At 44.8% G+C, this 16,507-nt stretch overlaps 1 protein-coding gene across 1 annotated transcript in view; it reads left to right on the plus strand.

Annotated features, from left to right (window-relative positions):
* The window catches only part of LOC137966091 (ABC transporter B family member 25, mitochondrial), an 81,554-nt gene that overhangs the window by 32,763 nt on the left and 32,284 nt on the right, over positions 1-16,507 (plus strand). The window contains exons 7-10 of the mRNA XM_068812572.1: positions 1,004-1,111; positions 1,300-1,383; positions 1,527-1,587; positions 7,597-7,742. Coding sequence (XP_068668673.1) covers positions 1,004-1,111; positions 1,300-1,383; positions 1,527-1,587; positions 7,597-7,742 — 399 coding nt within the window. The remainder of the gene's footprint in view (positions 1-1,003; positions 1,112-1,299; positions 1,384-1,526; positions 1,588-7,596; positions 7,743-16,507) is intronic.

Consider the following 16,507-nt stretch of genomic DNA (forward strand, 5'->3'; position numbering starts at 1 on the left):
AGGCCCGGTGGGCATTGCTGATTCAAATACTACTGAGGTGAGTGCTCTTCTATTCGACCTTCAAATTTTCAATGAGCATTTCCATGGCAAGCTGTTTATTGAAGGAGATTCCAAGACTGTCACCAGCTGGTGCTCAAAAGATAGCTCCCCCCCTTGGCGCCACTGGCCTATCATTGATTGTATTGCTGATATTGTGTCATCTATTCATTGTAATTGGAACCTCGTTCCTCGATCAACCAATTATTTGGCTGATAAATTGGCAAAATTTGGAATCTCCCATCAATCTCTCATTGTTTGGGAAGGTTACCCCCTTGTAATTTGCTCGTTTGAGCTTTCTCTTAATAAAAATCAGCATCTTTTTTAAAAAAAAAAAATATCAATATGACCAGCTCTACTGTGGGAATGCATTAGAAATATATAGCTGCTTCATCGGATATCGTAAGTTCTCCCTCAGTTCAATGGGAACCTCCACTTCAAGGATGGTTTAAAGTGAATTTTGATGGTAGCTGTGGAGGTAATTATTCATGATCATTTGGGCTATGTCATTAGGGTTTACTTTGCCTCTTTTGGCTGTTGTAATTTAATTGACGCTGAGGTCTGTGCCCTCCTTTGTGGTCTTTGGGTGTTCAGCAGCATTATTCTTGCACAGTAGTGGTTTAGAGAGTCTCGTCTATTGTCATTTTCTGGTTTGCTCTTGGAAGAAGGCCCCTTGGCGGTTCCTTCACATTTATGTTGTCATCATTTGTAAGTTTGTTGATTCATACTGTTCATGGGTACTAATTTTTATGGTAGATTCTCTTGAGCTTCATGAAGTTCGTTTAATGATCTTTCTGTGGGGGACTCATTCCTTTTTGATGTTCATTGATTTTAATTCATTGTTCTCAAATTTTTTTTTTTTTTTGGAATATTGTGCTTTATTATATTTTCTGATACCTTATTAAGGAAGTTTCTCATTCTGTGTTCTTATTCTTTCTCAATCTGTGTTTTTATTCCTTTCCTTCAGATATCAATGGTGTCAGGTATCCTTGCTTACAAATTTGGATCATCTTTTGCATGGATCACATCTCTATCTGTTGCTGCATATGTTGCTTTCACTTTGATTGTGACACAGGCAAGAAGCATTTTTGGTTTTATGCCCTTAGATTTTAAAGGCTTTGGTGTTAGTTTATTATTAGTCCTTTGGTTTACATTGCTGTTCCTAAAGGTTTCTTTCTTTCTCTTTTCCACAATGTCATTGTAAGCATTTTCCTTTGTTTGGATTAAACTCATGCTATATTATCCTTTTCTTTGTCGTTTTAGTGGCGGACTAAGTTTAGGCAGGCGATGAACAAAGCTGATAATGATGCAAGTTCAAGGGCAATTGATTCACTTATTAATTATGAGGTATATGTGTTTTTCTTTTCTTAGTTAATTTTTGTCTTCAAGAAAAAGAAAAGTGAAAATTATCCAATGTTTTATGTCAGAAAATTGGAATTTATATTTTGGATGTGTTCTTTTACATTTTGTTACATTATCTCATGTTTCAGACAGTCAAATATTTCAACAATGAGGCCTTTGAGGAAAAGAAATATGATGAATTCTTAAAGAGTGAGTTATGCAAATGCAATGTATTTATGTTGTTATTGGAGATAATTATGATCATTCTTAGATTTCTAAACAAAAACTAGAACTACTCTTTTGATCTGTATAAGTGTTGACTCTGTCTCCACATTATATGAACATAAATTGTGATAGCAAACAATTCTATGCATTGGAGGTAAAAGGGATCATGTTTGAAATCTGTTGCAAAAGAATGATTTTTTTCTTATTTGACGATAGATAACATTGAAAGAAGGTACCTTAGGATACTTGAGGATAATTTAGCATCCAGTGTGTGCATAATTTTTTATTTTGGTGCTAATGCAAATTAAACTGTACATAAATCTGTTTGTTTCTACTTTACCATTTTCCCATTTTTTGTTCTTGCTTTTTGAACATCTCACCTCTTTACCTCTCCACAACTCCTGAAATATTATCCTGACAGAAACCCCTGGTACACTCCTCCCATCCCTTCCGCACCAACCCAATCCTGTCCCTTCTCTGACCCAACCAACCTCAGATCTCTCTTACCTGGAGCCAAATGCGCTTCTGACCTCCCCCCTCAATTCCCTCCATTTGACACCTGGAAACCCTGGCCCTCTGACCCTACCCATCTTTGATCTTTCGCACCTGGAGCCAAGAGCCCTTCTGACTTCCCCTCTCATTCACCTTCCACATCGCTCCTCATCGGAAACAAAAATCCCATGTCAACAGCCTTCCCTGTCCACATCCCTCCCCTTTCTCATCGACCACACCATCCCCGAGACAAATCAGCCTCACTGTGAGCTCCGTGCCAACAGCCAAACACCACTCCGCCACACCCCAACTTCCCATCACTCTCTGCAGTTGTGTCAATCCTCTTTGGCCACTGACATGACCCGTCCTGCCCTCGATCTCTCCAGTCAGCTCCCCCTGGAGACCCGAGCCATCATCTCAAGCCCCCTGAATCTTCTAACCCCCTGCTGCCACTCCTTACCCCACCCGGACAATCTTCCTCTCAGTACAAATATTTTCTACCCTGGCAGGTCCCCTCAAACAAATGCTACCTTTCTCCCTTCCTAGGGAACCCCCTTGTACCCTGACCATGCTACCCCTAGCTATACGGATCAACTCAATGCTGGCAATATTCCTCGAGACTCCTCAAATCTCCTCGCCGAAACCTCACCTCCTCTTAAATGGCATACCCCCCCTTCGAACAATCCATCTCCTCCAGACCATAACCCTTACTCCATCGTCCTCTTCCCTGCTCCTCTCGCCTCAATGGATCCCAACTCCGAAAAACTTCTAGAAACCCCTGTTAATAATTCCGCTCGACATGAAAACAACACCCTCTCCCCCATCACCTACTCCAGATGTAGGCCAAAATAAAGGGAAGCCACCCACAATTATCACCAAAACTTGCTCTAGAAAAAAGTTCCGCAACAAAACCCAAGGCCTCGCCCTAGAACCCAGCAAACCAAATCAGGACCCCCCCTCCACCCCGTCCCCCCCCCACACTCTGCATATCTCAAGGACTATCCCCATCTCACCCGACAAGACCGATGTGAAAATATGCAGAAATGGATTATAGAATACTCGGCAGGCAACATCTTCCCGCATCGGCTCGAGAAGATGTTGGAGCTGTGTTGGGACTTCTCCCAATACTATAATGGCTTCTTTTGCTACTCAAAGGAGGATATTCACAAAATCTCTTGGCCATGATTGTCCTATCTTGGAAAGTTCGAGGAATCAACTCTCCCTCTAAGCGAGACTCTATCAGAGCAACTCTTTTTTGAATGTAAACTTGATATAGTTATATTTACAGAAACAAAGCTGCAATGTTTTGATATCTCTGTGGCATGCTGTCTATGGTTTAATTCGGACCTTAGTGGGCTGTGATAGATGCGGTTGGGCACTCTGGTGGCATTCTTGTCATTTGGAACCCAAACTTGGTTGAGGCTGTTTCCACTGATCTAGGTTGTTTCTCCCTCTGCATTTTCTTCTGGGACAAATCTCTGGGGTCTGAATGGGCCCTAGTGGGGATCTATGGGCCTTCGGGAAATGGCGATCGATCCATCTTCTGGGACGAAATTTTGTTTAAAGTTCAACAATGGAGCGTCCCCTGGCTTCTGGCTGGGGATTTCAATGCCACCCTCCGTTGTTCCAAAAAAAGCCCTCCTGCAAAAAGAATCTCCTCCACAATGCGAGCCTTTTCGGATCTGATTAGTTGTCTAGAGCTCATTGAAATTCCCCTAGCAGGGAAAAAATTTACCTGGACCAACGGCCAAAATCTCCCCTTCCTCTCCAAATTAAATCGTTTCTTGGTTAATAATGATTGGCTGCTTCTCTTCCCCCATACTGCCGGTCAGGTACTCAACAAAATTGGCTCTGACCATTGGCCTATACTTATAAACACTCATCCTCCAAAATGGGGTTTTTCTTCGTTCCGTTTTGAAAACTCCTGGCTCTTGGTGGACTCTTTTATACCGATTTTGAAGAAATGGTGGGACAATCTCCCTCATCATCCAAATCCTGGGTGGGCGTTCCACTTTAAATTCAGAGCTCTCAAATCAGTCATTAGGCCTTGGGCTCGCAACCTTACTGCTGTTGCTGCATCTACAAAAACATCCATCTGTCTCCATCTCTCTGAGTTGGATCTTTTGGAGGAGCAAAAGTCTCTCTCTTCTCCTGAAATCATTTGTAGAGATAACCTGAACTTTGATCTCTCAAAAATCCTCACAAGTGAAACCACTCACAGGAAGCAACGTGCCAGATTCCGTTGGTTGTCTGATGAGGATGGCAACACAAAGTTTTTTCATGCTATTGCCTTCGGGCGTAAGAGAACTAACCGTATATCCTCCCTTCTCATCAATGGTGAGGAATATACGGCTGGTGTCTCTATTGCTAATGAGTGTGTGAAGTTTTTTTCATGTCTTTATACAAAGGAAAATTTCAACCGCCCTATCCTGGACCAGATTGAATTCTGTCGGATCTCTGTATCTGATGCTGCACAGCTAGAAAGACCTTTCTCCCCAGATGAAATTGATGAAGCGGTTCTCGGAATGCTAAGGGCTAGGGCCCCTGGCCCGGATGGTTTCAATGGAGAATTTTACCGTCAATCCTGGGACATTATCAGAAGCGAATTGCACGATTTTGTCAAGAACTTTCAACAAGTAGGAATCACCTACAAATCCATTGGCACTTCCTTCATTGCTCTCGTCCCGAAAAAATTCCGCTCTAACTTGGCCAAAGATTATAGACCCATAAGTCTCACCACAAGCTCCTACAAAATCCTAACACTTATTTTGGCCAAGTGCTTCAAATCTGTTCTCCCAAGTATCATCAGTCCTTTTCAAAGTGGTTTTATTGCTGGTCGAAACATCCTAGACTCGTCTATGGCTGCCCATGAAGTCCTTCACTCTTTCAAAAAACCGAACAACCCAAGAGTGGTAATCAAGCTTGACTTCGAGAAGGCCTTTGATAGGGTCAACTGGAATCTGGTTGACCACCTCCTCGATAAGATGGACTTTCCCACTTGCTGGAGATTCTGGATGAGAAGTTGTATTTCTAATGTCTCCTACTCTGTCTTGGTAAATGGCAAACCTTGTGGATATTTACATTTCAAAAAAAAAAAACCTTGTGGATATTTTAAAGGCTCTAGGGGCATCAAGCAGGGGGATCCTCTATCCCCCTTTCTATTCACTCTCATTGGTGAGAAGTTAGCTGCCATGGTCCGTCTGGCTAAAATGTCAGGATGGCTAAATCCTATTTCTCTGGGCCCTGCCCTTGATGTTAGCCTCCTCCAATATGCGGATGACACAATTCTTTTCTGTGATGACTCCCTCAACCAAATTCACAATTTAAGTGCCCTACGTAGCTTATTTGAAATCTCATCTGGGCAAAAATCAGTTGGCGGAAATCATCTATCTCGAGTTACAATATTGAGCCTGGGTTACTCAGTTCTATGGCAAGCTATTTTGGATGCAACATTGAATCATTTGTTAGAACTTATCTGGAGCTCCCTCTGACCCCCCGTCTCCCTTCTAAGGCTTCTTGGCACCCGTCATTGAGCGCTTGGAAGGGCGGCTTGCCTCCTGGCGGGGAAAATACCTTTCAAAAGCAAGCACATTAGTTCTAATCAAATTATGTTTGTAGGGAATTCCCAACTATTTTTTATCTATGTTCCACTGCCAAGCTTTAGTCAGAAACAAAATTGAGGTTCTAAAGAGACGTTTCCTCTAGGGTGGCCCAAACAGAGAAAAAAGATATCATCAGGTTAAATGGGAGGAAGTGTGCAAGCCAAAATTTTTGGGTGGCCTGGGTATCCAGGATATCATCACCACAAACTCTGCTCTTCTTTTTAAGTGGATCTAGAAGTTTAATATGCAACCTCATTTGATTCGGAGAGCTTTCATTGCGGATAAAGCAAATCTCCACTCTGGCTAGTGGACAGAGCAAGGGCGAGTTTATTCACTCTCACCTGCCTGGAAAAAAATTGTTAGGCTCCTTCCCAAATTCAAAATTGCAGCAAAATGTTACATTAGAAATGGAGTCTCAACAAAATTCTGGAATGATTGGTGGGCTGGCCAATCCCCACTCAAAAATAGCTTCCCAGAAATCTCTGGCCTCTTGGGTAACTCGGAGGTCTTTGTCTCTGACATCTGGTCAGAAAATGGGTGCTGGAATTTAAACCTTAGAAGACGTCTCACTAACCCTGAAGCTCTCCTTGCCTCCGAGCTCCTTCACAACCTCCCAGTCAGAAAGCCAATAACTCAGGTGATACTCTAATCTGAACCCCCTGTCCAAAAGGATCCTTCTCCACATCCTTTGCCTACAAATTCCTAAGCAACCTCTCCACAGCTCACCCAAATCACACTGCTGCCTATGCCTGGGACCTCCTTGTCCCTCCAAGTGCCAAATTCTTCATCTGGTCTGCATGCAGGAACAAAATCATAACCTCTGATTCCTTAGTCCGTCGGGGCACCCTTATCCTAGACCCTCTATGCCCTTTCTGTAAAAATGCTCTAGAAACAACAACCCATATTCTCCTATCATGTCAGTTTGCCCACTTGGTCTAGACATCCCTTCTAAACAAAATTGGCTTCCAATACTATGCCTCGGGAAACTTAGCAGACACTGTCCTCTCACTCATCAGCTCCAAACTACCAAAGACAGGTAAAATGATTATATCATGCTATATTGGTCATATAATCTGGTTCTCTGGAAAGAACGTAATAGGAGGAAATTCACATTCAAAACCTCTCTTTTTGAGGTTCTGACTAAGCAAATCTCTAGCCAAGTTTATGTCTGGCTCCTAAATAAAAAAGATTTTAGAAACTTCAGTGATACAAACTTCAAGGGAAACTGGCAGACAATCGTTGTGCTATCTCTGCCCTCTTGCCCCTCAACCATGGCTACATGGGCCCTCCCTCCTCTCAGGCACGCAAAGCTCAAATTTGATGGAAATTCTCTTGGCTGCTCGGATCCAGTAGGGTTCGCTGGTGTTATCCACAATGAAAATGGTGACCTCCTCTTCTCTTATGCTGCCCCCCTTGGCAACTCAGACTCTACCGCAGCAGAACTCTCGGAACTGTTGCACGGGCTCAAAATCTTCTCTAACCACCTATCTGGTCCCCTTTATATTGAAGGCGATTCAAAAGTGGTCATCAATTGGTGTGTAACCCTCGTCAAACCCCCATGGCGTCATTGGGATATGTTCAAGGAAATTTGTAATTTATTTTCCCCTTTAAACTGTAAATGGAATCACATTCCTTGCTTTGCTAATCACTTGGCAGACTCCCAGGCCAAGGCGGGCATTTCTCTCCAACACTTTGTTGTGGAGTCAGGCCCCTGGACCTAGGTTTGTATTTCTTCCTTTTTTTTTCTTATCAATATACGCACCATTCATAAAAAAAAACCAATATTTCCTATTACATTTAAGTTGAAATCCATATTAGATGAAAATGTCTCTTCTGATTAATTTGATTCATCTCAGTTCTATGTTTTAGCTCATCTATGTGGATCTTGGTTTTTTTTCAGGGTATGAAGATGCTGCATTGAAAACACAAAGTAGCCTTGCTTTCTTAAATTTTGGGCAGAATGTGATATTTAGTACAGCATTATCAATAGCAATGGTTTTGTGTTCTCAAGGCATAACTAGTGGCACCATGACGGTTGGGGATTTGGTAACCTTAAACTTTTCCACTATATGGATCAATTTTCATTTTTCCTATTTTTTTATTGCTTTCCATGTGATGGTGGGTAAGGGTTATTTATTAATAAAGATTGCAGCTTGGTTGTCATATACCAAAACCATCGGATTCTTAATTTCAAGGTCGAACTTCTTTAATGTTGTTTTCACCCGCAGAAGTTCACTAATAGTGTGAGCTTTAGCCTGGTATTTTGCCTCTGCTCTAGACCAAGCCACAGTATTTTGTCTTTTACTCTTCCAACTAACCAAATCTTATAAAGCCCCAATAACCAGTAGTACACCTTTGATCCAACTCTGCTTTGCACAGTCTGCATCTAAGTATCTTGATTGTATGATAACCTCCAAATGTCCATGAGGTTTGTACGACAACCCTTTTCTAGTGGCTCCTTTCAAGTATCTCAAAAGCCTCTAGGTTGCCTCAAGGTGAATTTTTGGTCAAGTTTTTCTAAATTGACTCACAATCCTCACTAAAAAGTATATGTTTATTTTGGTTACTGTGGCTTAAGTGCTTGCCTAATAACCTCCTGTACTGAGATCAGCTCCTAAGCATAGAATTCTCGTCATCATGAAAATTCAGATTTACTTTAATGGGTCTTGACCGACTTTGCCCCTAGTAGGTCCTACTTTTGTAACTTATCTAAAACATACTTTTTCTGAAATAACACCACTCCTCCCTTACTTTTGGCAACTTCAATACCAATAAAGTATTTTAGAGGCCCTAAGTTTTTTGTTTGGAGCTAGCTTTTGAGATTTTCCTTTACCTTTTTACTGCCCTTCGTTGCTTCCTAACAACACTATGTCAACTACATACACCAGTAATACTTCAATATAGGATGGTTGCCTTAGGCCGAATAATTAATGATCATAGTGGTGTGAAACCATGCTCTTGGATTCTGTTTTAAACTGCAAATCGCCTTCTTTAATTTACACTTCTTCCCAAAGTTCACAGGGAAAGTTGCTCCATCAAGTTTCTCACATTGACAGGATTCACATAGAAAGGACATATCTCAAGGCAGGGATGAAACTATTTGATGAATCTTAGTTGGAAAAGGATGTCCTAAATGCAAGGGCCACTAGTATGGTGATGTTTTCACTCGCAGAACATCTTCCAAATGATAAAGCCCTCTCTTTCAAGTCCTCCACCAATCATCCTCCTTGTCCAGAGGTCCCTTTTTGAAGAGGTTCCATGTCTTGAAGAAGAACCAACACAGCTTGAAAGACCCTCTTTCAAAGGATTATAAATGCTCTGATACTGTGTAAAGCTGCATAATTAAGAAGGTAGGAGAGACAAAGAGAGAAAAAAGGTAGAAGAGAGGAAAAGGAATTGTCGTAGGAGGCAATCTCGTTGGAGGTCATTTATATAAATTATATGAAAAAGACTTAAAGAGTACCCCTCATTATAGTAATGCTGCATTAATCACTTTCTAAAACGATAACTTTCTATATTTTTACTCATATCAACTCGAGAGTAAAACAAAACTAGCTAGCTAGCAGGGGTGCTATTACAGAATGTGAAAAGACAAAAATACCCTATATCACATTTTCTAACAGTTGTTTCCTTTTCTAATTGTTCAGTACATTTTTTTTTTTTTTTTTTTGAGAAAGTGATGATTTCATTAAAACATAAACAAAAAGATTAGGCAGGTCTCCTCCTTACAAGAGGAGCAAGGAGGGAGGCCCCCTGCTTAGCACACCGTCTACAATAGAATTTGCAGAACGGGGAACGTGGGACCAAATACAGGTAATCAATGGGAGAATGTTCAAAATGGACCGGTAAACTTCCCAGAGACTCCATGGTGGGGGAAAGGGAGAAGAGAACCATCCGATGATCATTGTGGAGTCTCCCTCAATGTGAAGCGGCCCAGAGAAATGCTCACGAAAGATGATGTGGCCTCTAGGGAGGGCTTGAAGCTCAGCAACAGTGGAGTCCGCTATGCCCATATGACCGGAATAGGACAAAAGCTGGGTATCGACCAAGTCACGGAAGCGCACCCCCCCCCGCCGAGGGAGCTGCCATCAAAATTCATCTTGATGTAGCCCGGATCAAGGGGTCGCCATTTCTGCATTTTTGGGAGGCTTCGACGGAACTCCCAACTGGGCAATGGTGCTCTAATTTTCCTTGAGCGAGAGCCCAGAGAGAGCAGAGAACTCCTTCTTGGAGTGGAGCCAAGCAGAGATGTGGCCTGTAATAAAGGAGATAACCTTGCCACGAGGGTGATGCTTGGCGCTAAAACGCCTGTTGTTGCGCTCAATCCGGATGCCCCAAGGGATGAAAGTAACGCAGGCACAGATGATCAATCTTTCAATTTAGGGAGGGGGATCCCAAGGAGCAACCGCCCAATCGCAAGAATGTCCTCTGGCAGGCAAAGTTGGATATTGAACAAGCTGAGGATGCTCATCCAAATAGACCAAGAATAATGGCAGGAATCGAATAGGTGCCGAGAGTTTTCCTCCTCCAAGCCACATAGGGGGCAAGAGGTGCAAATAGTGAGAATTCTGTTGAGCCTGACATTCCAAAGGAAGAATTTGATCTTCGGGGGAGCGGAGGGACGCCAAATAAATTCAACCTCATGCTTGGGGTAACTAAAGTCCAACCAACCCTTGATGAAGGTGTAGGCGGAAGAGACCGAGAAAGAACCACTCGCCTTCGGCCACCAAATCATTGAGACTTCCAGAGAGCCATGAGACTTGGAGCCAGAAATCACCTCCAGGAGCCGAGAAGCAAGCAGGGCATCCATGTCATCCAATCCTCTTCGTAATCGGACATCCCAACTATCCAGCCGCCAGGCATCCGCAACTAACATATCGTACTGTGTGGAGGCCCGCCAAATACTGCCAAATGAGCTTTTTATATGTTCAGAGCTAACCCACCAGTCATCCCAGAAGCAAGCAGATCTAGCAACCATTTCCAATGTGAAAACGGATGCCCAAGTGGAACAACGGAAGGAGAGGAAAGATAGTTCTCCAAATAGGAGATAGAGAAGCTCTCCTCCCTCCCGAGGTCCACCAGAACTCATGCCAATTAAGCTTGGATGCCACAATTGGTCTCCATAGATTGTTGCCAGCGGTGTTGAATTTCCAAATCCACTTGAGGAGGAGGGCCATATTCATGTCCTTGGAGAGCCTAATACCCAGACCTCCCCTAGATTTGGGAATGCAAACATCTGACCATCTCACTAGATGGTACTTAAACTCGGTAGAGGTGCCTCGCCAAAGGAATCTTCTCATCATCTGATTGCATATCGTGGATGGGCAATTCATGAACGAGAGGAAATAGTTTGGGATCCCAGCAAAACAAGATTTGAGTAGAGTAAGCCTTCCAACTTTGGATAGAAAACGACCCCTCCAAGTAGCCAACCGGCGATCCAATCTCTCAATAATTGGGCTCCATAAGTCCTTGCTGATGCGGGATGTAAAGAGAGGGAGACCAAGGTATGTGGTGGGGAGTTTAGATATAGAACATCCCAAGAAATCCGCCATGGATCGGAGTTCGTTCGTGTTGATGTTAAACCCCACCAGAGATGTTTTCTGCCAATCTACTTTCTGCCCCAATACAATCTCAAAAAGCCCCAATAAAGCCTTGATCTTCACAATATAGTACAAGAATCCGACCCTGAATAGTAAGGTATCATCTGCATATTGAAGAAGGGGAATGCCAAAAGCCTCACAACTGCTAATCGGCCCAAGCCAACGAACCTCTCTAGCCCGATAATTCATGGCCAATAGAAGCTCAGCCACAATATTGAATAGAAGAGGGGAAAACGGATCTCCTTGCCGAATACCTCTGAAGCCCTTAAAAAAGCCACAAGCTATCCCATTGAGAAGGAGGGAGAAAGGGGCCGATGAGACACATGATCTAATCCAACCCCTCCAACGGTCACCGAAGCCCATTTGACCCAGAAGGTCATCTAAAAGATCCCAGTTAACCCTGTCAAATGCCTTCTCAAGATCAAGCTTCAAGGCAAACCGAGGGCAACTAGAGCAGGTGAAATGGTCGAGGAGCTCGTGAGCCGCCATGGAAGAGTCAAGGATGTTCCTCCCCCTTAGGAAAGCACCTTGACCATTGTGGATGACCAAGGGAATGAGGGACTTCAATCGCCGGGCGAGGAGCCAAGCAATAATTTTGTAAGAGTTGGAGATGAGGCTTGTGGGATGAAAATCACCTGGTGGCTCAATATTGTCTTTCTTTGGAACTAAGTCAATAAAAGAAGCCTCTATTTTTTTTTTCTAGAGTGAGGCTCTCATATCGTGTGCCGTGCGATTTCAAAATCGCTAACGTGCGCTGAACATCAACATGCGCGAGAGAGTCCCCCAGTTGGACATCGTCCCCACGGCCGGCGACCGGACCACACCTAACGGTCACTGCCACTCCGGCAGGGCCACCACAACCATCTCCGACACCGGTAGAAGATGTGACGAAGCGGCGACGAGAAGAAACGCAAGAGATTTCTCTCCACGGCGAGGAAGAAAATCCAACAGGCGGTCGAACTCGTCCAACCACCGCTCCAGCGAGCCTTCAGAGGCTTTGACGGAGGACCACGAAGCCTGCTAGACGACGGTCTCCCGATGGAAGCAGCGAAACAACCTTTTCCACTTCAGCTACGGAAAATGTAGAGTTACCATTGAGAGAGTCGTTCAGAAAACTGGTCCGGTGATCCACATCTCTTCAGCTGATGGATCAAAACTCTCCGTCATCTGCGTTCCAGTAGAAGCAATCCACAACTTCGGACTTCAATTCTAGAGAGCGACCATGGAAACGGTAACATCCCGTGCACTCTGGTCACGAGATTCAATCTTCCTCTTCTCGGTGACTACCTTCCGTGGTCGCCGGGAATCTCGGGTCATCCACAGAAGAGGAACTTCCGTTTTGGCCAGATTGTTTATCCCCAAGGCCACAAACTCAGGTTTTGGCTAGAATGAGCTAGCCGTTGCTCTCCAATGCTTCTCCTCGACACTCGATACAGCGGAAGCGCGCCCCCCCCCCCCCCCCCCCCCCCCCCCCCCTTTGTTCCCAATAGCATTCCCTCCCCTTCAAAATTTCTTGAATTGCACCTAAACCACACCTTAGTCTCCCCTGCTCCCACAGAAACCTTCGAAATCATCCAAATCCCACCAAACCTTCTCCATGACGGGCGCACAATTTTGACTTGCTCCATTCTTGTCCAAACATCCCCCAGTGTCTTCAAATCCTGCATTCTTCACTGGCTGATTGACGAACTTCACCTCCCTTACACTCCTAGAGTCTCCTACCTTAGTTCCCCAAACTTGGCTTGTTCATTTTGGAACCCAGAAGGAGTCTTCTGCGGCTCTTGCTCTCATGCCCCACACCACCTCAGGCATTACCGGGGTCTCAGAGTGGCTCCCCTCGGCACCCTCCAGCCAGTACGGCCAATGAATTACTGTTACCGGGCTTCCTGCTGAACTCTGGCAAAACACGGTTTTCTCGAGAATCATCTCTGAGTTTGGCTCCATCATTGCTTTGGACCTGCTCACGGATCACTGGCACCGCCTTGATGAGGCCCGGATCCTCATCAACCCTCTTCACCCTTGTGAAGGGCAATATTTCAGATTCATTATAGTGGACAAAGCACGGTACTGGATCTGCATCAGCATTGCCGAGATGGATGACTTTAGAGATGTGGTTCTTCAAATCACAGCCAAGCCTTGGGAAACCACACAATCAATCAATGCTCTGGGAGTAGCACCTCTAGACTCTGCCCCCCTCCAGCAGATTCGATCCCCCTCAGGCAACTTTATAGTTGGCACGAGATCTATTCTCGCTGACTCCCCGGATTTCCCTCCTATCCGACACATCACTCACCCACCCACCCACCCTAGTCCCCCACAAAAAATATCCTTGGCCCAAACAGAACCTACTCCAAACTTCCAGCTGCTGTCCACCCTCCCGTCTTAACCCCAAAAATAACCTCACCCTACTTTCCCCTTCCATTGAGATCCCCACATGCCCTCCTATAAATCGTTCCCATAGCCCTCACACCCCTCAAGCTTCCCCCCAGATAACCCCCTACCCCGAAAATTACCTCTCCGACACAGAGTCCGGAACTAGTGAGTTTGCTTCCCGTGGTCACATGCAAAACATTTCTCCTCCTCCCGTTGTCACCTACTAGTGCCGAGCTAGAGGCCAGTTGAGACAACTTCTCTAGGGGGGAACCAGTGCCACCACTCGATACCCCTGCAACCCTGAAACGGGAGATTTCATCCTTCTAGAGTCGGGTGGAAGAGCTCAAAAGTTTGTGGCTGCTCTCCAGTCAGAACAACATAAATACGACCCAAAAACCTGGTCCCAGATAGTGGAACTTGCCAAGGTGATGGGCACCGTGTTCACGGAGCCTCTCTCAAGAGACGACCACCCATATGAGAAATAAAAAAAGAAGAATAATGACCAATGATTATTCTCTCCTGGAATGTTGTGGAATTGGGTCCTTGTGTTGTCGCACCTCCATTCGGGACCTCCTTGCATCTACCAAGGCAAATGCTGTTGTTTTTCAAGAAACCAAAGCGGCTTCTCTTCCCCTTGGGATATATACGAGAGTTGTGGCTGCTCAAGGAGCCCGACTGGGCTTCAGTGGATGCAGTGGGATCGGCTAGCGGCATCCTACTGATGTAGGACACCAATACTATTGAGGTGCTTGATCGTTGTTGTGGTCCTTACTCCCTTGGCATCAAGCTGCGAGACAAAGGTTCGGGGAATATTTGGTACCTAGTATGTGTCTACGACCCTACCAGACACCACGAGCAACACCTTTTTTGGGATGACCTTTTTAGGACTTGTCAGATGTGGCCTAGTCCTCTTATGCGTGTGGGCGACTTCAATGTTACTCGCTTCTGCGATGAGAAATCCCCGCCGTCCCGGAGAATCACAACCTCCATGAGGCTTTTTGCTGGTTTTATTGGCAGCTGGGACCTTAAATAGATTACCCTATCTGGGAAGACTTACACTTGGTCAAATGGCAGACAACCCATTGTCCTCTCCAAGCTTGACCGCTTCTTAGCCAACAATGATTGGCTTCAGTTGTACAACAATGTCTCTAGCAAAGTGGTCAATCTAGTCGTCTCTGATCATTGGCCAATTATGGTTGATACCCATTTTGGCAGTTGCCCCCTCCCCCTTTCAGATTCAATAATAATTGGATGGCGGACCCCTCTTTTGATCTCTCTATCCAATCCTTCTGGGAGAATATGACCGTTGCTGGCCCAAGCGGGTGGACCTTCTCAATCAAGCTCAAGATGTTGAACCCGTTGCTGCGGTCCTGGGCCTCCGAGAAGAGGGCCTCTTCCTCTGCCGAGAGAGCCAATGCCCTTGCTTAGATAGCCGCTCTTGATTCTGAGGAGGAGTCTAGAGGTCTCTCTTCTCTGGAAGTCTCTTAGAGGTATGCCCTTCAAGGGCAATTGTAGTCCTTCGCCCACAGGGAGCTAGTGCACTGAAAGCAACGTGCAAGATTCAAATGGTTCTCTGATGGGGATGCTAATACAAAATTCTTCCATGCAGTCGCCTTTGCACGAAAAAGGGCCAACCATATCACCATGCTCAGTGTCAATGGTGAAACCACCTTGGACCAAATCCTTATTTCAAACTCACTGGTGATTTTTTTTGCAGATTTATACTCTGATCACTAGCCAGTCCGCCCATTCTTCCAAAGGGTTCACCTCCAGGTTATTCCATTAGCTGCAGCAAGCCTCATTGATCTCCCCTTCTCCAGCCGGGAAATTGAAATTGCAGCCCTTAGTCTTCCTCTGGATAGCACTCTGGGCCTGGACAGATTCAATGGGAGATTTTATCACTGTTGCTGTCCCTTCATCAGAGATGACATTTTCGGCATGGTCTGCTCCTTTTATCAACATGGCATCAGATATAGGAGCATTGGAGCCTCGTTCATTGTCCTCATCCCAAAAAAAGATGGGGCAAAGCTCCCATCTAACTTCCGGCCGATCAGTCTCACCACCAGTGTATATAAGGTGATTGCGCGCCTTAGGGCAGTTCTCCCTATTACCATTCACCATGGCCTAAGTGCTTTTATTAAGTGAAGGAACATTCTTGATTCAGCCATGGCATGTCGTGAACTTATCTACCATTTCAAGGCTCTCAAGCTCCCTAGATTCATCCTCAAGCTTGACTTCGAAAAAGCATTTGATAGAGTTAACTGGAAGTTTCTGGACACCCTCTTGGGGAAGATGGGATTCGGGGAAAAATGCCGCTTCTGGATCCAAAGCTGCATCTCCTCTGCAAGGTACTCCGTTTTTCTCAACGGAATAGTTTGTGGGTATTTTAAGGGAACCAAGGGAATTTGACAAGGAGACCCCCTTTCCCCCTTGCTCTTCAATGTGGTAGCAAAATATCTATCCTCCTTAATCTCGGCCAAGAACATGGGATAGCTCCTCCCCACAACAGATTGCACAATCTTTGATATGCTGATCCTCTAGTTTGCAAATGATACTATTTGCTTCGGGGTTGGTACATCAGATCAAAAAATTGTGTGCTGTTTTGGGATTATTTGAATTGGTTTCTGGTCAGAACATAAATTGGGGAAAAACCACTCTTCTTGGCTACCACATCGATCCAGTTGGGCTTCGGGATATGGCGGAGTACTAGGGATGCTCTGTGGGAAATCTACCAGCTACATATCTTGGGCTCCCACTTTTTGATGCTCGACCTTCGTTGTCACTATGGTTCCTCATTGAGAAATTTGAAAAGAGGCTAGCCACTTGGAAGGGTAAGCT

Source organism: Aristolochia californica, unplaced genomic scaffold (genome assembly GCF_029961685.1).
Source record: "Aristolochia californica isolate CCGP_79_NKW_82.1479 unplaced genomic scaffold, dmAriCali1.0.hap1 SCAF_5, whole genome shotgun sequence".
In the NCBI taxonomy this organism is placed as follows: Eukaryota; Viridiplantae; Streptophyta; class Magnoliopsida; order Piperales; family Aristolochiaceae; genus Aristolochia; species Aristolochia californica.